The following is a 26039-nucleotide window of genomic DNA, read 5'->3' as shown; positions in this document are numbered from 1 at the left end:
CCACCACGAGTCATGTCTTGGGACCATGGTGCATATGTATTGCATATATGACTAATGCAATAAAGCCAGCCCCACCATTCCAGTGCAAACAAATCCACCTGAAAATGAGAAAGCCTCGCCAAACACTATAGTCATCAAAGAAATTAAAATCAACATGAAGAGCAAATTCTAATGGGGCAAAACTCAAGTGTCCATTAGTTAGAATAATGGAATTAATTTCTACACAGTATAAATTCTTCATCAATACCAGCACATTATAATCTTTTCAAATGTTACAAGTACTCAATTTTAGTCTGATGTGATGTATTGCCTAGCTAGTCCTTGGAACACGACAACTCAGTCCAATACAGAAACAGATGGAAAAGCATTTTCAACTGTCAACTTGATATTATCACTGCCAATGGAAAAATAAGAAAAGCATACCCAATAAATACCTTTGATATCTCATTTCAAGAAACTGTTAATTAGGTTGCAGCTCACATCTGACAACCACTGCAGGCAAGTGGGCAAGTCTTTCCTCTAGAATGTTCTTTCACTGACTCTCCTCCACTAGTGTCTGCAGGTTCTTCCAGATCCAACCCAAATATCTCCTCCCCTTCCTCCCCTACAGGCTTGCTCTCCCAGGTCCTGACGGCACCTGGTCTTCTGCTGTAACACCTGTCATGGCCCTGAGTCCTTCCCCTACACCACGCGCTGGGGGCAGGATGCTGTTTGATTCGTTTCTGTGTACCCTACAGGCCTACATCAGAGTATTTGCTTAACACACACACTTTAATGTGTGAGGCAGTTTCTGTTTCTCTAAAAGTGTAAAATGCATAATGTAACAGTAATTCACTTTGATTAAATATATTTACTTGAAAATACACCAAAGTGTTGCAGGTAAACTTTACCTACAACATGTAGGTTAAACATGAAACATAAAACCCTTCCACTTTCTTTTGTTTTTCTGTTTTTGCTTGTTTGTTTTGAGACGGAGTCTCACTCACCCAGGCTGGAGTGCAGTGGCTTGATCTCAGCTCACTGTAACTAAACTCTGCCTCCGGGTTCAAGCGATTCTCCTGCTTCAGCCTCCGGAGTAGCTGGGATTACAGGCGCCCACCACCACACCCGACTAATTTTTGTATTTTTAGTGGAAACAGGGTTTCACCATGTTGGCCAGGCTGGTCTTGAACTCCTGACTTCCCAAGTGATCCACCTGCTTTGGCTTCCCAAAGTGCTGAGATTACAGGCGAGAGTCACCGTGCCTGGTGGAAAAGCCTTCACTTTCTAACTTTACCTAATATGATGTAGGGAAAGTGTGACCAACAACATTTTATATAATCAAATACACATGGAGGAACCTAAATTTCTGACACCTTCTCTTCAACCCGGTCATTTAAGTTAATACAATATCTCAGGCATCAATACCACTTATCAGCACCCACTGTGTGCCAGAGGCCATGCTTTCTGTGGATTATATCTCATTTAATCCTCACACCAACACTCTGAGGAAGACACCCTCGTTCCCATTTTACAGAAGGCAGACTATCAGGTCAGAAACTGTGCTGTGCACTGGGCTGAAGAGTGGGGACAGACAAGTAACATGATTTAGAAAACAAGGCAACAGAGGCAAGGAGACTGACCACGGGTACAGAGGGGAGGTCAGGAGGGGAGGGGCAGAGAAAACCGCCTAAGAGCGAGGAGGCCCGGTTAGTCAGGGGAGGCAGGCAAGGAGGGAGGTGTGGAGGAGGCCCAGGACAGCCCGACCCAGCTGCCAGCAAACAGCTGAGACTGAGACAGCTGAGGCCTGCAAGGTGGGGACTTGGCCAGGTTTGCATTTTCAACAGATCGCCAGGGCTGCTGGGGAGAGTATGGGCTTGATGGACAAAACAGCAGAGGAAGGATGACAGGCAGGAAGATGAAGCGGCAATGGCTCATTCACCTGCCTTCGTCCTCAAGGAGACAGTCACTGGAGACAGGGGTCTTGTAACCCAGTGCCTGGCACTGCCCCTCACACCCAGAGTGAATACATCACTGATGAAGGAAGAGACAAGCAACTGAGGAGAGAGAAGTGACAATCTCACCTAGGGCAGTGGCAATACAAATGGAGAGGAGAGGATGAAGTCAAGAACTATCTAGAAGGTAAAGCTGGCAAGAAGTGGTAACTGAAAGTGACAGATGAAGGCTGAGGACGGGGAAAGGTTGGGAGGGCTCAGTGGCTAGATGGCAGAACCACTGTGACCAAAAAAAATCCAGAAATCTGAATACAAGTTACAACTCAATATTTATTCATATGGGTTTTCTCTTCTCAAGGACATCTTATTCCTGAACAAAAAGTGGAAACTGTGCAGACAGTGAAACCAGGGTGTGCTGCAGCTCAGAGAATAATCCCCTCACCCATCCACCCTCAGTCTACTCTGGCATTCTAGCAAAAAATTCTCTTTAAAAAAAAAAAAAGTATATGTATATGAACAGCTGTTATTTCTTCTACTTATTTCCAGCAAAAGAGACAGAATTTTAAATAGTGCTTATTAATAAAACAGATCTGGAAGGGACTACGTGTGGTGGTCTCTGGGTGGTAGGAATATGTATTTGGGCTTATCAGTATGTTATTTTTCACATATATGTATTTTTGTAATCATAAAAAAGGTTATTTTTAATTTTTTTAAAAGTACATTTTTCTTAAGCTTTAGTCTTTTCAAGGTTACCATCTACTGCTACTAGGTAAAACTTCTAGGGGCAAAATCATTTGGAAAGAAGAAAAAAATCTTCATCTTAGGATAAACTCTTTTAATGTACAAGTGAAACGGCATACAGTTCTAAGTGCCCCCAAATGCTTCATGACATAACACACAAAAGCCTTTAAGTCAGGAAGCACAATACAATACAAAAACAAACTTCCAAATAAACCCCAGAAACCAAAAATTTTAGATGGCAGTCTAAAAGCAATATTCAAAAGACTGCCCCTGCATTTGCATAGATAATTATCTAAGAAGAAGATTTGTAGCTTAAATTAAAATTGTGATAATACTAAGCGCTGGTCTGTTTCATGAAGCTGATGGTTCAAGCTTGAGTTTAGATAAACCGTTAGCATGTTAACCAGATAAATACTCTTGTCCCTTCTCAGGAATTGCAGTAAAATAAATGTGATTCAAATTATTACATATGTGGACACAGTATGGAATCACCTTGACAGCACCAAAATTAATTTTTTAAAAACAAAATAATTCATAGTATAGACTACGCCTCAAATATACAGTGCCTTTGTCCAAATCTTAAAAAGCCAAACCCCTGTTCTCTCCCTCACAGACAAAAACCCATGGGTGGCCGACTTTGGTAAGCCAAGTGTGGGTTGGATCTCAGTCCTTGCTTGTGCCACTGGCTGGGTGCCTTTGTGCAGCCCGCAACTTGCACAAACGTACAGTACAGCCCAGCCACAGCCCTGTCATCATCTTTGAGGTCCATGGTCATTTCCAAATGAATAGAAATTTACACATTTCCAAATGAATAGAAAATTACACTAATTCATGAGTGCCAGCCTCAATCACAGGAAAGGGCTCTGAGCATGTGTTATAACTATCAATTATTTACAATTTTAAAATATGCCAGACTAGCTTTACAGCACTAACTGCATTCTTGAGTAAAACTTACCACATGTGTTCAAGAACCCAGATCTTCATTCTTATCAGTGGTAGAAACAGGTTTTCCTCTCACACCATTTCAGTTCTTGAAATCAACTACACTCAACAAGTAACCACTCCTTTTCTTTAACTTTGATCAACAGGCAAATCAGAACTTTTGCCAATAAAGGATGTTAGTTAAAAGTAGTCTAATCCATTTTCCACTTTATATATTTTAGACTGCACACAATACCAAGGGTAACAATAACAATACTATTCATTGCTCCTTGGCATTCTCGGAGTTATAAATGTTAGATAACTTCAATATATATTGATAATACTCAGGCTGTGAATGTGAAAGCCCGGGCGACTGGCTAGAAGACCAGAGATCCAGCAACTGAAGCTGCACGGCCAAGCCTTGTGGTGGGTGCCTGAGCAGGAAGGCCGGCACCCAGGTGCATGTCTTCAGGCAAGAGCTTTCCCAAGAAGCCAAGGAATTCCTCTACAGATTCTTGCCACAGAAAATCATACACCCGCATAGGCCTTGCAAAAGGATTCCCTCATTGTAGCTGCCTGACCTCCCTCTGGGCCCCACTGGACATCCCCATCCCAGAACCCCCACCCAAGGATGAGGTGGAAACAGAGAGGCAGGAGAAGAAAGAAGTCCTTGAGTGTGGATTTCTCCCTGGGAATGAGAAGGTCCTGTCGCTGCTTGCCATGGTTAAGTCAGAAGTCTGGATTCTCAAAGAGAAATGCATCTGGTGATCACATGGATCCAGCACCTGATCCCCAAGACTGAGGATGGAAATGATTTGGGGGAGCAATCCAGGAGAAGGTGCTGGAGAGGGTGAATGCAGTTAAGATCAAAGTGGAAGCCTTCCAGACAACCATTTCCAAATACTCCTCAGAACACGGGGATGCTGTGGCCAAGGCCTCCAAGGAGACCCCTGTAATGGATTACCAGGTGTTGGTGCAAAAGTGAGATAAGACGGCCTATGGGGAGGTCAAGGCCAGGGTACTGGACCTGAAGGCCTTCTGTGCTGAGCTTTATCATATCATCAGCACCAACCTGGAGAAAACCGCAACCCAAAGGGTGAAGAGAAACCATCTGTGTACTGAGCCCAGGGCTGGAAGGAAAACAAATGATATATACTTTGTAAGGGGGTGGGGAAAGAAACCTCAGGTTGTATCCTAGCATTTGATACCTAAAAAGCAGAACTGAGTGGCAAATATTTTCTTCCTGCTTTTACAGATGAAGGAAATCAAAGAAATACTGTACAGGACAAGAATGAAACAGTATGAAGTTGCACAGACAACAAAGTTTCCAAGTCTTAATTCGTAGCCAGTGCCTAACCCTCTGCTAACATTTTTCTTTACACCTTTATCTGTCCAGGCTCCTAGCATATGAGGAAGAAAATCTCATCTCCTTTTAGCACCCATCGCTCCAGGTCAGTTTCCCCAGGGCTGTTGTGTCAGTATTGAAGGGAACGAACGGCAGTACTCTTAAAATCACTTCTAGTTCCAAATTCTACTATTCTACAAAAATAAATTGGCTAATAGGATGAAAATACAAAAATAAAAAAATACCCACAAAACAAAACCAAAAAAATGCCAACATCAAGAACATGGTGATACAGGTTAAGTATGTAAGTTGCAAAAAAAACAAAAAAGCCCTCAGCTCTAATCATCCATGGAGTTAGACCCAAGCTTGCCAAAAGTTCATGTGAAAAAGATTTAAGGATTGTAACTGACTGTAAGGCCAAAATAAGCCAGCAGAATGGCCTGGAGAACAAAAGAATGAAAAGGAACAAAAAGCCTAGGGCATTAGGAGAAATGTCATCCTCACACTAAGAGAGGGGTCACAGCCTCACCCTCCTTCTTGCTGATCAGGTCACACAGCAAGTTTCATTTTTGGTTTTAGGACACTTTAAAAGCAGCAGCAACACGGGTCATAAAATGCATGAACAGAGGCTGGGGGAAGAAGATAAAAATGCCTCTGGCTTGGGAAGGGGAGACATGGCAGCAGCCTTTAGAAATCTGTCGCAGGAAAGAGGCATTAGCTCCACGCTTCTCATAAATGGGAAAGAAAGAGGCTGGGCGTGGTGGTTCACGTCTGTAGTCTCAGCACTTTGGGAGGATGAGGCAGGTGGGTGCTTGAACCCAGGAGTTCAAGACCAGCCTGGGCAACACAGTGGTGCACACCTACAGTCTCAGCTATTCAGGAGGCTGAGGCAGGGGAATCATTTGAGCCTGGGAGTTCAAGGCTGCAGTGAGCCAAGACTGTGCCACTGCACTTCATCCGGGTGACAGAGCAAGACCTCGTCTCAAAAAACAAACAAAAAAACAAAGTAAGAAAGATTTCCACTTCGAATATATTATAAAAACCTTTCTTTCAACTAGAGCTCATTCAAACGGTACAGACTTCTCGAGGAGTCAGGCATCCCTTAAAAAGGTTCGAGCACCACAGTCTAGGGCTTTAGGGCTTTATTTAATAAAGACAGGCAATGAGAGCCTGCCTCCACCTTCCAGGGCCTCCTGAGTAGGTTCCCTCCAGGCAGGATTTGAAATCGGTTTTTACTCCCCCTTCAGGCCTCTCAAATTCTGGGAAGTGCTGACTTCATTTTCACAAGATCAGATATTTTACAATCAGGGAATTTCTGGAAAACCAATACCAAAACCAAGGCTGACAGGAGATAAAGACTGGCTTCATCAGCCAAGAGCTGATGCTGGGAATGTGCTCAAAGCTTTGTTGTGGCCGGGCGCGGTGGCTCACGCCCTTAATGCTAGCACTTTGGGAGGTCAAGGTGGGTGGATCACTTGAGGTCCGGAGTTCGAGACCAGCCTGGCCAACATGGTGAAACCCCGCCTCTACTAAAAATACAAAAATTAGCCGGGTACAGTGGCGGGTGCCTGTAATCCCAGCTACTTGGGAGGCTGAGGCAGGAGAATTGCTTGAACCCGGGAGGTGGAGGTTGCAGTGAGCTGAGATTGCGCCACTGCATTCCAGCCTGGGCAACAGAGCGAGACCACATCTCAAAAAAAAAAGCTTTGTTGTTTGTCCAATGCCAAGGGAGCGCTACTGTATGTTGAGGGGCTTCAGTGACTTGCTGGAACTGAACTTTGATCCACTCACCACAATGCAGGAACAAGAACTCCATCTACCAAGTGGGAATTGTAGTCTCTGAATCCTAATGACATTTTCAAAAGCAAGGCTTCATCTTGATTTAGTTACAAGAGGAAAAAAATAAAATAAAGAATGTATTTAGTAAAATCTTTCATTTCATAGACATCTTAAAAAAGATTCTTTATAGTATTCTGATTCTCTCTCTCTCTCTCTCTGTCTCTCCCTCTCTCTCAGGATGGCGTCTACTCCCCAAAAACTAAGAAAGATGATTTCTTTCTCTACATTTCCAGCTCCAAATTCTTTCCTAAACTTCGCTAACAGTTCCAATCACCTATTTAAAGAATCACCAGGCCAGGCGCGGTGGCTCATGCCTGTAATCCCAGCATTTTGGGAGGCTGAGGCAGGCGGATCACCTGAGGTCAGGAGTTCGAGACCGGCCTGGCTAACATGGTGAAACCCCATCTCTACTAAAAATACAAAATTAGCTGGGCATGGTGGCACACGCCTGTAATCCTGGCTACTCGGGAGGCCGAGGCAGGAGAATCACTTGAACCCAGGAGGCGGAGGTTGCAGTTAGCTGAGATCCCGCCACTGCACTCCAGCCTGGGGGACAGAGTGAGACTCTGTCTCCAAAAAAATAAAAAGAAGAAAAAGAATCGGCCAGGCATGGTGGCTCACGCCTGTAATCCCAGCACTTTGGGAGGCCGAGGCGGGCAGATCACGAGGTCAGGAGATCAAGACCATCCTGGCTAACACGGTGAAACCCCGTCTCTACTAAAAATACAAAAAACAAGCCAGGCGTGGTGACAGGCGCCTATAGTCCCAGCTACTCGGGAAGCTGAAGCAGGAGAATGGCGTGAACCCGGGAGGCGGAGCTTGCAGTGAGCCAAGATCGCGCCACTGCACTCCAGCCTAGGTGATAGAGCGAGACTCTGTCTCAAAAAAAAAAGAATCACCAGACTTCTAGTCCTTGACCTTAAAATATCCACATTAAGCTCATTCTCTTTTCCTTAAAACAGGCCTTTCTTCCTACTTCCTTGTTTCCCAAATGCCTTCTAGGTAACTGGGATCAAAACCTGGTAAGTGGCTTCTGCTCTTCTTTCTCCTTACTCCCTCTTCCCCTCAGCTGTTTGGGTGTATATTCTCTCACCATGAGCCCAAAACCTCAAGCGCTGGTCCGGGCCTACACTTGCTTCAGCCAGACCCCAGCAAGACCTCTCCTCTGCCACCTCTGGCATCTCCCTACATCCATCCTGCTATCCAGCACAGCCTGATCTTCTGGAAACACAGGTCTGATGGGGTCAGCCTCCTGCTCACAAACCTTCTAGGGCTCCTCTGCAATCTCTACCAGAACAAACACAGTCCTGCTAACCCTCAGGGTCTCCCACCAATGGGGCTCCACTCAACTCTTCCTGCCTTATTTCACCTGGCTTCTTTCTCTGTAAGTTCCGTTTGTACCAAACATGTTCCGAACACACCTCCTAAGCCTCTGTTCATTTGGGTTTCCACCTCCCACCTCCTTACCTTTGCTCATGCAGTTTCTTCCACCTGGAATATTCTTTGTCACCCCTTGGATGGGACCTTTGAATCACTCACTCAACTTATTCACTTTCGGGATGAAATGCAGCCACAGGAGGCTGGAATGGCTGGCATCTGGTCACAGAGCCAGGCTAGACACAACTAGACCTCCCCAGTAAGGACTAGTTTTTTAGGCCACACTGGGTCCCTATGATTTGCTTTTAATTGGGATAAAATCGTCCGGTGTAAAATTTCCTTATTAGGCTAAAACCTCTAAGTCCACTAAATTTTTTAAAAAAGAGAGAAGAGCCGCCAGTGCCCACATTTCCAGGGACTTGCAGGAATTCTCTGAAACTCACAAGCCTTACCAGGTCTGCACGCTCATGTTCAGCAGCAGGTGCTAAGTGACTGTAAAGGGCTGTGGTGCCCACCCTGGGGTCTTCATGCAGGGCTTGAGGGTAGAGTCACCCTCTGCCCCATAGTGACAGGTCAGCTGGGCTCCACTGCCTCCATCTACTCAGTCAGGATTAGCACAAAAACTTGTTAGAGAGGTTTAAAGAGCCCCCAGATCGGCGGAGAGGTAGTCCAGGACACTGTGGACTGTTCTTAACACCCACATCCAAGCCAAATCTCTGTCACCCAGAATAAAAATGATGTTTTTGAGAAGGACAATATCTAAGTTAACAGTGTATAGTCAGTTCTACTTATCCCTGATCAAAATTAACCGTGAGGTTGTAAAGTGGGATTTACTACATTTGGGAAATTATTACCTCTGTATACCAAGGGGCTACTCAGAGGTTTACAGTTCCTCACCTGCTTTCTGGCAGGCTGACTCTGTGACTGCCTTCACCGCCTTTCCCCCACCCACCCCCGCCCCAGGTCAGCAGCTGGGTCTCTCTCATCTTGGCAGTTGTGTCTCAAGTGCCTGCCACAGAGTAGAGGCAAAAGAAATAGATTGTGATCAACACTGAGCTTGAAGCGGCCAGATTTCTTGACCAAGAACGTCTGGCAACACCACACTACTCCCCCAAATAGTGTAGTTATTGCAAAACAAATACAGAGTTGTGTGGTCTGGTGGTCTAGTACATCAAGCTCTTTCCTTGGGGAAAAATATCCAGAGACCACATTCTCAGCTGATTAACACACTAGAGAATTGACAAAAATCAAACTTTGGTACGATGTTCTTTCAGGTACACCAAAACTGGATGGCACAGACTTGAAGGGCTGCTTCTACTGAAACACTAGTGTAATAAAAATCCCTATGTATTACATTCACTAATTTCTGGAAATGGAAGGCGAATCCCCTCCCTTCACCTGGAAATTCAGGAATACAGCTTTTTCTGGAACCATAAGAAGGCTTTGGCCTTAGATGTACTAGCAATATTTCATGATTATACAATTAATTGATTAATAATCAGTACACAAGGGGCCACAAACTCCTTACTCATAAGCGGGCTTTTGGTTGTGTTTCTGAAGTCAAATTTTACAAGTTCTAATACAGGGGTATCCAATCTTTTGGCTTCCCTGGGCCACGTTGGAAGAATTGTCTTGGCCCACACATAAAATACATTAACACTAATGATAGTTGATTAGCTTAAAAAAAAATCTCAACGTTTTAAGAAAGTTGATGAATCTCTTTTGGGCCACATTCAAAACCATCCTGGCCTGTATGCAGCCCACAGGCCGCGGACTGGACACTTGCTCTAACATTTTAAACTGGGAAACTTACATATTTCTTTTAAAAGCCTAACACAATAGAGACTGTCACAATAGACCAGTGTAAATGTCTCTAAGCAAATAACGTCTCAAAAATCTGACAGTTTATTTCCACCTAATGACTGGTTTCCTTCAGGCCCACCCTTTAAAAAGAACTTCCGCAAAATACCATTTGGCTAATTCTCTGCCTTGGGCAGTCCTACAATTATAAATTCTGCTAAACAAATAAACTTCCTTCCTATTTTTAAAGTATTCCAAAATTGGAAACTCTATGTCTTTGGCTGGCAAACTATTTTCTGGAGTCTAACAGCCTTAGCCATGAAGAAATTCCTCACTGCACTTTGAGAGATGAAAAAGACCAGAAACTGCCAAGGAGTCCCTCCCTACGCCTGTTTCAGGGAAGGGGAACTAATGGCACAGAGCTGTGACCTTGGGCAAGGTCACACAGTCTGCTGGTGGCAGAAGCCAATGTCATCCTCTCTCCCCCATTTTCCCCTTAACTGATCTAAGTTACATGTGGCCTAAAGAAAGCAGTTTGCTCTTGTTCTGTACTAGGGATCAGGGTTTATGTTTAATTCATGCAGAATGTGCTAGAACAACAGAAAGAATCTAAATATTAGTGTCAGCAAAAAGAATCAATCTCTGTAAAACATTTAAAGAGATTTATTCTGAGCCAGATGTGAGGACCATCACCCATGACACAACCCCAGGAGGTCCTGAGAACATGTGCTCAAGGTGGTCGGGGCTTTAGCTTGCTTTATACATTTTAGGGAGACATAAGATATCAATCAATATATGTAAGGTGTACATTGGTTTGGTCTGGAAAGGTGGGACAACTTGAAGGTGGAGGGGAGGTTCCAAGTCACAGGTGGATTCAAAGATTTTCTGAGTGGCAATTAGTTGAAAGCGTTATTATCTAGAGATCTGGAATTAACGGAAATAAGTGTGTAGGTTAAGACAAGGTCATAACCTGGGTAAAGACCAAGGTTTTTATCATGCAGATGAGGCCTCCAGGTGGCAGGCTTCAGAGATCTCATCAGACCTAACAAAAAATGTGCCAGACTCTTAGTTAATTTTCTCCTGGTTCAAGGAAAAGATCTGGAAAGGGAAGAGGATTCTTTAGAGAAAGTAGATTTTCCCCACAAGAGACAGCTTTCCAGGGCCATTTCAAAATATGCCAAAGAAATATATTTTGTGGTAAAATACTTCAATTTCTTTCAGGGCCTGCTATGTCAAGTGATGTTAGACTAGAGTTAGGTTGGAATTTGAGATCTGTTTTGGCAGTCTTAAGATCTCTGTTTTAATGTTCACGCTGGTCAGTTGTGCCTGAATTCCAGAGAGGAAGGTATAATGAAGCATGTCCCCTTTCCCATCACGACCTGAACGAGTTTTTCAGGTTTCTCTGGAATGCCCTTGACTGAGGAGGGGGCGGTCCATCGGTCAGTTGGGGTGCTTCAAATTTTATTTTTGGTTTCCATTTGAGTGAGTGCCAGGTGATGCAAAGAGCTCTGTTTGGATCTTAGCTGTGGCTTTGGGAAAGACATCTCACCTATAGTAGGCTTCATGTTTCTTCATCCTTAAAAAGAGGGAATACAGCCAAGCAACTACAAAAGTCTTTCTCCACCCCTAAATTCAGTGATGATGATGGTTCACGTGTACTAAATGCTTAATCTAGGTACTAAGTGTGTTATGTGGATAAATCGTCAACAGCTTGGAGGACAGCTGTTTACTATCCCCCCTTTAATGGATGAACACATTAATGTCTAGAGAAAAAAATAACTTACTTAAGGTCATCCCTCCACTGGTAACCAGTGGAGAGATCTGACCTAGACCAATGATTTCAGGGGCCCTTTCCTCCTTATCAAAGGTAGACAATCTAAGATAGCTGGCTTGACTTGCAGTCACAGAGACACAGATTCTGAACTAAATACAACTGTAGCAATCATTTAACACAACGTTCTCATTTTATAGATCAAGGACTGAGGCCCAGACAAGTATAACTTGCCCTAGGTCAAAAAATGTATTGGAAACATGTAGCTACACCCTGCTGTTCCTAGACAAGCTCATCCGAAAGAGTGTTTGACAGTTTACATGCACTTACATCAGCTCACCTGATGCCAAACAAGGCCACCTGATGGGCACCTGGCATTGATCATCTTTCCCACTGTTGCCTAGCCAAGGCTAAACAGCAAACAGAGCACACTGGGACCTGCACTCCACGCCTGCTACTGCCTGCCTAGTGCACTATCTATAGGCCGATAAAACATCCACAGTATGATGCTCTGGAGAGTCTACGCAGAATCGACTCCTAAAGAGAACTTTCCAGGTAAGCTGAATAACTATGAAACATGGTTCTGTGGTACTTTGAAAAGAATATCAGAGAATAAGTGAAAACACTCTAAAATCCACAACTCAAGTCAACGAGAAAATGCAATCTCATGTGGTCACTCAAAACTGACCTCTTTCGGTCTATCATTGAATTGTCTTAACCTCCTCCCAATCTTCACCTTCAATATTCTATGTGATTTTTCTCTTATTTCCTGTTTCCTTCTCTCCCTAACTGAGAACATCACAAAATTCAGGGATTTAAAAAAATGTTACACTTCTTGTATAGTTTCCATATGGTATATCTATTTTTAAAAGCAGATCAGTTGAATGTTTTATGTCTCTCACCTAAGAAAGGGGAAAAAAAAAGTTCAGTTTCTCAGTGGAACAAGATATTTTTCTAAGCTCTGCTGCCCTTGTTTCACATCCTGAACATGCGTTGTAACCCCCATTACAGAGACAATGCAGGTACAACAGATAAAATATGAATTTAGAGCCAAACAAGTCAAGCTTTAATATTAATAGCTAGGACACAGTACCTAGCCTTTCTGAATTTCAGTTTCTTCATATTTCTTTCCTGAAAAAAAAAAAAAAAGGGGGGAAGGAGGAAATAATACCACTACTGCCACAATTATTTTGAGAATTAAATTAATTATGAGACTTCTCCTAACACAATGGCTGGCACATATAAAGTTCTCAAAAATATAATCATCTCTTCCCTTGTTATTCATGCTAAAATAATTGTCCCTTCTATTAAATGCCCTTTGTAGTTGATGTTTTTCTGAGCAAAGTCAATCTCTCATATTAGAAGGAAGAGATCCATTACACACACCTACCCCATCTCCTAGAGGATGCCTTCTGGGAAACAGGAACACTCAGTGAATGGGTGGGTCACTGCAGCCCAGTGCTAGGGAGCTAAACAGCCACACTAGACATTGGCAACGTGCACTCTCTTCAAATACTCAGGCTGTGCTTCTTCTTGCACAGTTAACACAACTGGTTGGTCCTGCCAGGCTGCAGAGACACCCTTCACATATCAAAGGATCCCCACCCACCCCAACCCGACTACTCAGGCTTCCTCTCCTTGCTCATTTCCCTGCAGGCATCTTGACCTGAAATTTGCAAGAATACACTCATCAAGGGGTTAAATAAAGTATCCTGGGTCAGGCACAGTGGCTCGCGCCTGTAATCACGGCACTTTGGGAGGCTGAGGCAGGCAGATCACTTGAGGTCAGGAGTTCAAGACCAACCTGGCCAACATGGCGAAACCCTATCTCTAGTAAAAATACAAAAATTAGCCAGGCACGGTGGTGGGCGCCTGTAGTCCCAGCTACTCTGGAGGCTGAGGCAGGAGAATCACTTGATCCCGGGAGGCAGAGGTTGCAGTGAGCCGAGATCACGCCACTGCACTCCAGCCTGGGCAACAGAGCAAGACTCCATCTCAAAAATATAAATAAATAAATAAAGTATTCTGAAATACAATATATTGTTTGATAGATGTGCATAGTTTTGATTTTAGTAAAACATTTTGAAGATGAAAGTGCAAACAAATCAGCAGAGCAATATTAACAACGTACATCAAAAACAGGTGTCCAAGAACTTTTTAAGTTCTGCCATAAACTAGCTGTGTGATCTTGTTCAAATCAAGTTACTTCATCGCTCTGGGTGTCAGTTCCCCATGTAAAAAAGAACAAATGGAATTACATTCAAGATGACATTCTGGTTATACCATAATTACATTACTAAATCCTACTAGAAAGACCACCACCCTAAGCCACAATTACTGATAGGTATTTGAGGGCCATAGGCAGTGCTGGTATGAAAGAAAAGGTCTGAGTAATTTATTTAAAGTGATGTGCCTTCCCCAAGGTTAAAAATCAGTGGTCTCAAAAACAAGGTAAACAGTTGGAAAGCAACCTGGAATCATTCTGAAACGCGCTAGAAAACTACCACTAGTATTTCCTCACTATTCCTTTTCATAATCCACCACATCAATGACCTACAATTACCCTTGACTTCACTCAGACCTCATCTTCTAGTCTCCTCCGAAATCCCAGCTGAGTGATTCTTCGTGCATATATCACATTAAAATTAAATTATCTCCACAGGTCTCCCTCTCCCCATTAGACTGCAAGCTACTCAAGGGCTGGGCCCATGTCCTACTCATCTCAGTATCTACCCTGCCTAATACCACACATGCCATTAACTTAAACTGCCCATTCAACCATGTTTTAAATGGTTTACATCTGAAGATAGTCTTCACAATTTCCCAAGCAGATTTTGACATTAATGGATTTTAAAATAGGAACTACTTTTAAAAAGATAAATACAAAACAAGTATATATTAAGTTCATTTCAGAGACAAGAAAACAGGGTCAGCAGAGTTAACTTAGCCAAGTTCAACCAATGTAAAAGAACAGAGCCTGTGAGTCTAATCCCATTATAACATGACACATATAAAAATAATTTACAGGAAAATAACCAAAGCGCATGAAAATTAAGGAAATTTTTCTGTCAACTCTTTCATATACATTTAACAAAAGAGCACAGAGTACTTGTTCATCACTCTTCCAATAACAAAATCAGAAATCATAGAAATTTTAAAATGGAAAAACCAGATACTTAAGATTAGATTCATAAATATCATAAATATAGGCCAGGCGCTGTGGCTCACGCCTGTAATCCCAGCACTTTGGGAGGCTGAGGCAGGCAGATCACAAGGACAGCAGCTTGAGACCATCCTGGCCAGCATGGTGAAACCCCATCTCTACTAAAAATACAAAAAAATTAGCCAGGCATGGTGGCGCGTGCCTGTAGTCTCAGCTACTCGGGAGGCTGAGGCAGGAGAATTGCTTGAACCCGGCAGGGAGAGGTTGCAGTGAGCCGAGATCACGCCACTGCACTCTAGCCTGGGCGACAGAGCAAGACTCCATCTCAAGAAAATATATATATCATAAATATAACCAAATAAAGGTCTTCCTATAGGTTGTACAGATGTTCCTGAATATTACTGTGCATTCTAAAATAAAATTCAAAAGCACTAACATTTCCTTTTTTTTTTTTTTGAGACAGGGTCTCACTCTGTCACCCAAGCTAAAGTGCAGTGGCACAATCTTGGCTAACTACAACCTCTGCCTCCCAGGCTCAAGGCATTCTCGTGCCTCAGCCTCCCAAGTAGCTGGGATTACAGGTGCACGCCACCACACCCAGCTAATTTTTGTATTTTTCTAGAGATAGGGTTTTGCCATGTTGGCCAGGCTGGTCTCAAACTCCTGGCCTCAAGTGATCCACCCACCTCAGCCTCCCAAAGTGCTGGGATCACAGGTGTGAGCTAACACTCCTGGCCTAACATTATTTCTGTTCCTTAAAGTTAATCAAAAGAAAGGGAGTAGGACTACACCAGCTGTCATTAAAGAAACATAAATTAAAACATCTATGAGGTACCACTACACACCTATTAGAATAATCAAATTCCAGAATACAACATCAAACGCCTGTGAGGAGCAAAAGAAATTCTCATTGATTGTTGATGGCAATACAAAATGGTATAGGCACTTTGAAAAGCAGCTGAGTGCTTCTCACAAAAACAAACATAATCTTACATTACAATCTAGCAATCATACTACTTGATATCTACTCAAAGGAGCTGAAAACTCATATCCACACAAAAACCTACACAGAGATGTTCATAGTAGCTTTACTTATAATTGCTAAAACTTGGAAGCAACCAAGATGTCCTTCTGTGGGTGAATGGATAAACTGTGGTACATCCAGGCGATGAATATGATTCAGCACAAAAAAATGATCAAGCCATTTAAAAAAAAAAAAAGCACACAGGAAACTTAAATGCATATACTAAGTGAAAGAAGCCAATCTGAAAAGGCTACATATATACTGTATGATTCCAACTACATGACATTCTCTATAGGCAGAACTATATATACATGCTCTATAAATAGTATGAAGATTAGTGGGTTGCCAAAGGCTCATAGGAAGGGAGGGATGAATCGATCACAGAGGACTCGTAGGGCAATGAAACTACTCTGTATGATATTGTAATGCTGGATACATGTCATTATACATTTGTCCAAACCTATAGAATGTATATCACCAACAGTGAACCCTAATGTAAACAATGGACTTTGTGTGATAATCATATGTCAATATAGATTCATCAGTTGTAACAAATGCACCATTCTGGTGAGGAATATTAATAACAGGGGATACTGTGCATGTGTCCCCTGTTCTTCTGTTTCTATCAAAACATCTGTGAGTTCACTATGAAAATCATAAAGCTTGAGAAGTTCAGTGGGGACAGGGGCTATATGGGAAATCTCTGTAACTTCCACTCAATTTTGCTGTAAACCTACAACTGCTCTAAAAAATAAAGTATATTAAAAGAAAAAAGGGAAGAAGAAAAAGCTGGGCACCGTGTGATGACTGTACAAAGCATCATACAGAATGAAATATACAGCTATAAGAGTTTGGGGAGGGCCGGCGGACACAGTGGCTCACGCCTATAATCCCAGCACTTTGGAAGGCCGAGGCAGGTAGATGACGAGGTCAGGAGATCGAGACCATCCTGGCCAACATGGTGAAACCCCGTCTCTTCTAAAAATACAAAAATTAGCTGGGTGTGGTGGTGCCTGCCTGTAATCCCAGCTACTCGAGAGGCTGAGGCAGGAGAATCACTTGAACCTGGGAGGCGGAGGTAGCCAAGATCGCACCACTGCACTCCAGTCTGGTGACAGAGCGAGACTCGGTCTGAAAAAAAAAAAAAGAGTTTGGGGAAAGATCATCTTTGGTCCCTAATGGGTCCTCACTGCTCCGGAATAAAATACCAAAGGGGTCTGCATGCCATGCTCATCCTGGTCCTCATTTACCTCTGCTACTTCCCCCAGCAGTCTCGCTCCAGCCCCACCAACCTCCTGTGACTGCAGCTCCACCAAGGGGCCTCCAGGCCTTAGCATACGCTACTCCAACTGCCTGGCACAACCTGCCCTTCCCGTTATTCTCTGCCCTGCTTAGTACATTCATCAATGAATGAATGATTAATCAGAGGTGCTTCAGGAAAGGAATGAAGGATGAGGAGAGTTTTGATAGAAACAGAAGAACAGGGGACACACATATAGGCTAACATCAGATTAAAGAATTTGTCTAAGGAAACAAATTATACTTTATCTTTTTTTCTCATCGGGCATTGCTCTGGGCTGTGTTCTATTTGTGGATTAGGTGGGATTTCTATCTCTGCTTCCCTCCATTCTCTTTCAGTAAAACCAACCTACGCCCAAGTTCCTGGCACACTCTAAGCAACTAGAGTTCTCAAAGCCCAAAACACAGCTGCCACCACTACCAGATAAAAAGTGCTCCACAGGAACTCTGCTGAAATCCTGGTCAGGGTTATACCAGCTTTGCTTAGCCGAGGCAGCACATTTTTCAAATTCAAGGAATTGTTTGACTATGACAAGAAGGAGTTTTCCCCTCCTTATTAAACTCAAGCATCCACTAATAAAATATAATATGAGTCTACAGAAGAAAAAAAATTTTTTAAACAATACATCACGTTAACCTAGGACACACATCAAGGACAAACCAACATTGGACTGACTTCAAGCAACACAAGAAAATTGTTGCCTAAATATTTGCTATAGTCAGATTCGCACCTTACCTAGGAAGGCTGCTGTGCTGTGTGCTGGTAAACAGAAGGGCAACTCCTACCACCTACCGGCACCCAAGGTGGGCTGGTCTAGTCTGCAGGAAACCTCAAAGGTAAATAAATAAGCCCAGAGTAAGGACAGAACTTTGCATGGAAGCTGTGCTTAGAAGAAAGAGATGATGGAAGGGCAAGTTGTACTTGTACTCAACATATAAATAGCAATTAGTTACTCGGTTATTTGCACCAAACACAGACAAACAAGATAGCAAAGCCACTGGGTCACATCATTTCAAAATATAAAGGACAATGACTATCCACTGGTATTCCTTTCTTATTACTGAGGTCCAAGCTACCACTATCACCTCCTGCCCGAACCAAAACCACCTCCTAAGTGGTCCCTCTGCTTCCATCCGAAATATACATCAGCTGACATCACTCCTCTTTTCCACACCTTTAATGGCTTCTGACTACACTTAAAAGCAAATCCAAACCCCATTCTAAGCCTACGGAGCCATAAACAGCCTGGCCCACCTTACCCCTCCCCACTCAAAGCTCAGTGCCGTGCACCCAGCTGGATGTATTCCAGCCATACCTCTCTTCTCCCTGAGGCCTGCCTGGAGCATGTTTACTGCCCTCTCACCAGTCAGATGGAATGCCACTCCTGCACCACCCCAGCCCGGAGCCACTTACTTCTCTTCCTAGCACTGACCACCATCTGAAATAATCTTGTTCACCTATTTGCTTGCTGCTTTGCTATCTCTCCCATCTAGAATTCCATAACAACACGAACCCGGTCTGCCTGTCGGTTGCTAAATCCCCAGCTCCTCAAATAGTAGCCATTATAGGTAGGTTATCCGTAAATATCTGCACTGAACACATTTGTTAAATGACTTGTTGAATGAATGGTGGCTATATAAACCAATGTTTTAAAAGTAATGCCCAAATACGGAAAGCCTGGTTTTACATAAAATATTAATTAGCAATCAGTTACTTGCTTTACAAAAGGATTCTGTGGGCTGGATGCAATGGCTCACACCTGTAGTCCCAACACTTTGGGAGGCGGAGGTGGGCAGATCACTTGAGGTCAGGAGTTCAAGACCAGCCTGGCCAACCTGGTGAAACCCTGTCTCTACTAAAAATAAAAAATTAGCTGGGCATGGTGGCATATGCCTGTAGTCCCAGCTACTAGGGAGGCTGAGGTGGGAGGAGCACTTGAACCCAGGAGGCAGAGGTTGCAGTGAGCCGAGATTGTGCCACTGCACACCAGCCCGGGCGACAGAGTGAGACTCAGTGTCAAAAAAAAAAAAAAGATTCCTTTTTTAATGCATCTTTAAATATTTAATTTACAAATCTTCAGGGTGCACACTTTTTAAAGGATAATCTATTGTGCAGAGTGAAGTAACTCCTCCAGGACATAAAAACTGCTTATATACAAAAAGTACCTAATAAACACTTGTTGAATGAGCACTGGAAAATACACAGTTAAATGCCTTAATTAATACATTAAATACACAGTTAAATACTTTATTCATAAGCTAAATACTTAATACACACCATAAACTGTATGAAACTATACTTGGATTTGAAACACAGCAAACTTGGCTATATTTAGTTCTCATTTTCCATTTTTTCTCATAAACTGACATATGTATATTTAAAATCTACTAACTTGAGATACCAGCAATAATCTTAGCTACAAACTTTATAAGCAGGTGCAAATACAAATAAATTCTGAAAGTTACTTGGCAGTTCTGCTGCAGTTAGTTTTGACTAACAGATACATGGAGGCATAGAAACAGTAGATATATCCAAAACTGACAGGTTGTTGGGGACATCTGTGAGTTTACTATGAAAATCACAAAGCTTGAGAAGTTTAGTTTTATTTATAAACTGTGTAAAAAGTCAAGTGTCCCCACTGAAAGACTAATCAAGAAATCACACTGCTATAAAGCCCAGCCACGTTCTTGACGCAATGTACACCTTCCCTAATGTTCCAGATCATGTCCAATTTTTTTTAAAAGTACATCTTATGTTTTTCTTTCTTCTTTAAACAGATAATCTCTTTAAAACAAAACTCTCCCATTTTGGCTTTATTCCTACATCATTAAATTGCCCACTCCACACATTCAATATTCACACAATACTAATGCATCGCGCAAGAAAAACACATTCATGCTTGGCCGGGCATGGTGGCTCACGCCTGTAATCCCAACACTTTGGGAGGCCAAGGCGGGTGGATCACCTGAGGTCAGGAGTTCAAGACCACCCTGACCAACATGGAGAAACCCTGTCTCTATTTAAAAATACAAAATTAGCTGGGGTGGTGGCGCAAGCCTGTAATCCCAGCTACTCGGGAGGCTGAGGCAGGAGAATCGCTTGAACCCAGGAGACAGAGGTTGCAGTGAGCCAAGATTGTGCCATTGCACTCCAGCCTGGGCAACAAGAGCGAAACTCTGTCTCAAAACAAAAAAAAAGAAAAACACATTCATGCTCAGGTATCCATGTTAATCAACCGACACCCACCCTACCAGCTGTTCAGCTGCAGTTGCAAAGGTCAAAATGAAAAAGGAAAAGGAAAGTCAGCTGCGTAACTGGATGTGCAGGTGTTTGTGTGAGGCCTGTGCTCATGTGCAGCTGTGTGTTTCTGAAGGGGCATTCTGACCTCAAATATAACAACTTCAAGATTATTCACATTGTGTATATTATCTATGCCTTTTGCCTTTGTCTTTAGGATATTACCTAGTTTGTAATGTAAAGTGTGTTAATGACTTGCCTCTTCACCGTAAACCACATCAGTTCCATAGAACATCATTCTTACAATCTATAACTCCAAGAAATAAACTTCCAAAGACTAATTTCATATGCTAAAATCTTTCACAGGATAACACGTTATCTATAAAATCATTCAATTTCAGGATATAATTTGTAATGGATGCACCACCTAGAGGAAATGAAATATAAAATAACCACATTTTAAAAATGTATGCTAAGAGGTATACATGAATTTGCTCCAAAAACATTTAATAGTTTTTCCACTGTTGTCCTGTAATTGAAATAATAATTTTGAGGGCAGGTGCGGTGGCTCACATCTGTAATCCCAGCACTTTGGGAGGCCGAGGCAGGGGCATTACTTCAGCCCAGGAGTTCAAGACCTGCCTGGCCAATATGACAAAACCCCATCTCTACTGAAAATACAAAAATTAGCTGGGCGTGGTGGCGCACACCTGTAATCCCAGCTACTGGGGAGGCTGAGACACAAGAATCGCTTGAACCTGGTAGGTGGGGGTTGCAGTAAACTGAGATCGCACCACTGCACTCCAGCCTAGGCGACAGATAAGACTCTGTCTCAAAAATAATAATTTTGAAATAACAAGATTCAGAATCCAAATTAAGCTACCAGCCTACATTTTCTCTATATAAACTTTTCCAATGTACTGACACTCGGAGAAGGCTAACAATCGTCCTAAAAGTCTGTGATGGTTTTCGAAATAAGGCTTTGTTGGGGGCGTTTTCACTGTTTCCTCTGTACCAAAGTAAACAAAAGTCCATCTCACTCCCACAATGAATAGCATCTTACTAAATATGTTCTGGAAAAGTAAAACTTAAAAAACAGTACTAGTAGTAAGTTTTTAAAAATTTACATTTACTTCTTATTGGTTTTGCAATAAAATGAGTCGCAATTTGTTTTTTTCTCTCTTTGGCCTTACAGTACAAAAGTATAACAATATAAAAGTAGACTCAAATCTTCAGTCTAGGATGAGGAAGTAAAACATAATCAGACAACACACTGAATTACTTTTCAAACTTCAAAAGTTTTTAAATTCACCGATACTTATAAAAACTAATTAGCTATCAGTTCAAACCAGAATGTGTAGGCATTACCAATTTTTCTTCGGTACGAAACTGCTTTTTAATGACTCAAAACGTTTTTGAAAGTCATCTTATTTTACCACCAGCTATGTTTCAGGAAGTGATTCTAATGGAATGTTATTTACCTAGTAAGAAAATCTACCTAAAAACTTTTGCCCATCTAAAAACTAGTGTTATCTAGTTTCTGTGTCTCCAATTTTGTATCACTTAAATCACAGGCAAAGCCATACCTGCTCACAAACAGGTATTCATAAAAATGCAATTAAATTAGACTGTAAAAGCATTGCATGATAACTCAAGGTATAACCACCACCTAATTAAATTATTAATTGATAAAGGCTTACAGTATGGCTAACGAGTTGTGAGCTTATTACTCGACCAGCTATACACAGGAAACAACAAGCCCTGGGAAGGGGCCGGCCAAGGGACTGAGTGCACGGGGTGACAGCAAGATGCCCTAACGACCAGCGAGCCTTTCAAGGTGGCGAGGGTCGCATCCTTTAAAACACATTCAGACACCTGGCACTGCAGGAGTGGATAAAAAGAATGCTATTAATGCTATTACTGTGTTCTCGAACTGGTGGGAACTCTGGAAATCTACACTAATGCCTTCCTGTTAGCAACAGTGCAACTGGCCTGGATTTGCACCACCCAGTTATCTCGAAAGCGCTCATGTTCTGAAAATAAAACTTTGTGGGAATGGAAAGTTAAAAACTTCTATTTAAAACTCAGACCTCAGAACATGCCCTTTGAAACCAGAGGGTTAAAAACGAAAGACAGACGCCCCTTGTGGGCACCAGCCTCTGGGCATCCTCGGCGCCCTGTCCAGGCGGCCCAGCGCAAGCCGACATCTGCGAGGGAGACACACGAGGGCGACACCCGCGAGGGAGACACGCGAGGTCGACTTCCGCGAGGTCCCGCGCCGGGGAGGCACCGAGCGGCAGCTCCGCGGCGCGGGGAGCGACAGGGGCCGGAGGAGCCGCCTGCTGGGTTCGGGCTCCCGCAGGGGTCTCCGAATACAGCCTCAGTCTCCCCAACTGTGAAATGGGCGCCGTTACCTCGCCCGTCCTCCCCACAGGGATCTGGGAGACTAATGAATGAGAAACGCGCGGCTAACGACCTGGTCGCGACCGCCGCTCGCCCCCCGCGGCGCCTGGCCCCCAGCGGCCCGGCCCAGCCCCGGCCCGAAGGTTACAAATGTTCCAGCCCCGCGCCTGCCGCTCCGCTCCGGTAACGGGCGCCCGCCCGACGCCGCCTACCTTGGCCACCCAGCTGAACAATGGTGACATCGCGGGCCGGGAGGCGGCTCTTAGCCCGCCGGCTCCCGCTCACTCCCGCCGCCGGCCCGTGGGCCCGCGGGCGGCCGGGGGCGGTCTTGGGGAGCGGCGGGGCCGGGGCATCGCTCTCCCCGGCGGCGGCGGCGGCGGCGGCGGCGGCGGCGGGCTCCACCCAGTTCGTCACTGCCCCGAGCGGTCGCGCCCGCCGGGCGGCCAGGCAGAGAAAGGGAAGTGGGAGGGGAGAGCGCGGGGAGGGGGTGGGCGGGGGGAGGAGGGGAGAGGAGGGGAGGGCGCGCGGCCGACCCCGCCCACCCCCGCGCTTCGTTGCCGGCGGGAAGTTGGGACACGCTGGGCTCGCCCCCTTCCGAGATGCCCAGGGCTGCGCAGGAAACCCTGGAGGCTGGGGACGCGCCTTTCCAGGCCTCTGGGGTCCGTTTCGCACAACTTTCAGAAATCTAAGAATTCCTCCCTCTCCAGGTTCCACAAAAGCCCCAGAGTTGGAGCTAACACAAAGCCCGCCCAACTTTCCAGGGGTGACCCCCACCCCCAGGGCTTTTCTTCCTAAGCGCTTTAGATTGCTGGTAACAAAAGACCAGTGTTCCCCAGCCCCTAATACCTTTATATAATCAAAGGTGGTTTTCTTGGAGTCAGGAAACTCGGCGATTGAGACCAAAAACGGGGCAGAGGAAAAGAACCATTTAGCTCCTGCCTGCCGGGAGGCTTTAGCAACTTGAGAAATGTTGATTTCACCATAGTTTTCTTCTCTCCCAAGGCAAGATGATGAGACAAGGTGGTCAGTTTATGGCTACAAAGGTAAAGCTGAGTTTCAATCCCAGCCGCTCCCGAGTTCCACGTTGAAAAAAAGAAGTCCAAAGGTCTAATCGCTGATGTGTAATGTAATGTGTCAGGTGGAACCACTCACTGAGTTCCTCAGGCCAAATGGCCAACCCAGCCCAAGAATTCTGCTTCTCTTTTCCTTTTACTAATTGTGCATTATCTTCTTGAAGGACCATTGGGACATTTTAATGTTGTTCCCTAAATATCTGGCATCTGAGTTTAGTGAGGGTATTAGCTACCTATTGCTGTATAAAAAGTTACCCCAAAACTGAGAAGCTTAAAACCACAAACAACTTCTGTGGGTCAGAAATCCAGGAGCATCTTAGCTGAATGGCTCTGGCTGAAAGTCTCCCTAAAATTTCAGCCAAGCTGTTAACTGAGGCTGCAGTCATCTCAAGACTGGCCTGGGACTGAAGGATCCGCTTCCATGCTCATTCACGTAGGTGTTGCCAGTATTTAGTTCCTCGCAGGCTGCTGGATTCAGGGCCTCTGTTTCTTGCTGTTTCTTTCCATAGTGCTGATCAGAAAATGGCAGTTTGTATCCCCCAGCACAAGTGATCCAACAGAACGCACAAATCCAAAAACAGTTTTTTATAAATTAAGATGTGACATCCCAATACTTTTGCTCTATTACTGTTTGTGAAAAACCAAAGACATAAGTCTAGTCCACACTTAAGGGGAGGAGATAATATAAGGGCATGAATATCAAAAGGAGAGGATCATGGGGGATTGTGGGCAGCAAGCCACCCAGGTACTGAGGCAAGAGGCCAAGGGCACGAGCTGTTTTGGTATAATAAAATACATAAGAATAGTTATATTAGATAGAGATCTTAGATATGATTATATATGAATATCATTAATCAATAGTTTGTAGCAATTATTCTTTATTCCAATATTATAATAATCCTCGCTTTACAATCATAACCTAGGAAAAACCAGGCCATACAGAGATAGGAGCTGAGGAGACACAGTGAGAAGTGACCAGAAGACAAGAGCGCGAACCTTCTGTTATGCCCAGACAGGGCCACCAGAGGGCTCCTTGGTCTAGCGGTAATGCCAGCGTCGAGGAAGACGCCCGTTGCCAAGCGGACTGTGGTCTAGCGGTAGCGTCAGTGTCAAGGAAATACACCGGGTACTTAGCAGACCGGGAATGGGAGTCTCCCTTTCCTCAGGCGGGGGGGTTTAGAGAAGACTCTACTCCTCCACCTCTTGTGGACGGCCTGACTGATGTCAGGCCCACCTGCGGTTATCTGGAGGCATCACCGTCTCCCTGTGATGCTGTGCTTCAGTGGTCATGCTCTTAGTCTGCCTTCATGTTCCATCCTGTACACCTGGCTCTGCCTTTTAGATAGTAGTAGCAAATTAGTGAAAGTACTAGAAGTCTCTGATAGCAGAAATAATGGTGTAAGCTGTCTCTCTCTTTCTCTTCTCTCTCTGCCTCGGCTGCCAGGCAGGGAAGGGCCCCCTGTCCAGTGGACACGTGACCCACGTGACCTTACCTATCATTGGAGATGGCTCACACTCCTTACCCTGCACCTTTGTCTTATATCCAATAAATATCAGCACAGCCTGGCATTTGGGACCACTACCGGTCTCCACGTCTTGGTGGTAGTGGTACCATGGGCCCAGCTGTCTTTTCTTTTATTTCTGTGTCTTGTGTCTTTATTTCTACACTCTCTCGTCTCTGCACACGGGGATAAAACCCACCAACCCTGTGGGGCTGGACCCTACAGGAGATGATAGGGTTTCATCTTTTTTCCACCCTTGTGGTTTTATCTGGTGCATAGGAATAGATAAAACCACAAAGGCATAGAGAGGCTGGGCATGGTGGCTCACGCCTGTAATCCCAGCACTTTGGGAGGCCGAGGCGGGTAGATCACCTGAGGTCAGGAGTTCAAGACCAGTCTGGCCACCATAGTGAAACCTCGTCTCTACTAAAAATACAAAAAATTAGCCAGGCGTGATGGCATGCCCTGTAGTCCCAGCTACTTGGGAGGCTGAGACAGGAGAATCACTGGAACCCAGGAGGTATAGGTTGCAGTAAGCTGAGATCATGCCACTGCACTCTAGCCTGGGAGACAGAGTGAGACTCTGTCTTAAAAAAAAAAAGCATGGAG

At 44.1% G+C, this 26039-nt stretch overlaps 1 protein-coding gene and 1 pseudogene across 19 annotated transcripts in view; one reads left to right on the top strand and one right to left on the bottom strand.

Annotated features, from left to right (window-relative positions):
• TBC1D1 (TBC1 domain family member 1) overlaps positions 1–26039 on the bottom strand; it is a 255708-nt gene that overhangs the window by 137151 nt on the left and 92518 nt on the right. For 3 of the 19 annotated variants that reach the window (XM_054553821.2, XM_063723368.1, XM_063723369.1), the window contains exon 1: positions 23068–23233. The exons of 11 other annotated variants lie outside the window; for them this stretch is intronic. In XM_054553821.2, coding sequence (XP_054409796.2) covers positions 23068–23097 — 30 coding nt within the window. In that variant the 5' untranslated portion in view covers positions 23098–23233. Of the gene's footprint in view, positions 1–23067; positions 23238–26039 lie in introns of those variants that run through there. 5 more of the 19 variants (XM_063723373.1, XM_063723371.1, XM_063723370.1 and 2 more) reach the window with 4 other exon arrangements.
• LOC103890396 (proteasome activator complex subunit 2-like) lies at positions 1909–4718 on the top strand (annotated as a pseudogene).

This window comes from Pongo abelii, chromosome 3 (assembly GCF_028885655.2).
Source record: "Pongo abelii isolate AG06213 chromosome 3, NHGRI_mPonAbe1-v2.0_pri, whole genome shotgun sequence".
NCBI classification, from domain to species: domain Eukaryota; kingdom Metazoa; phylum Chordata; class Mammalia; order Primates; family Hominidae; genus Pongo; species Pongo abelii.
Note: the sequence above shows the minus strand (reverse complement) of the source record. Positions and strands in the feature narration are given on the sequence as shown.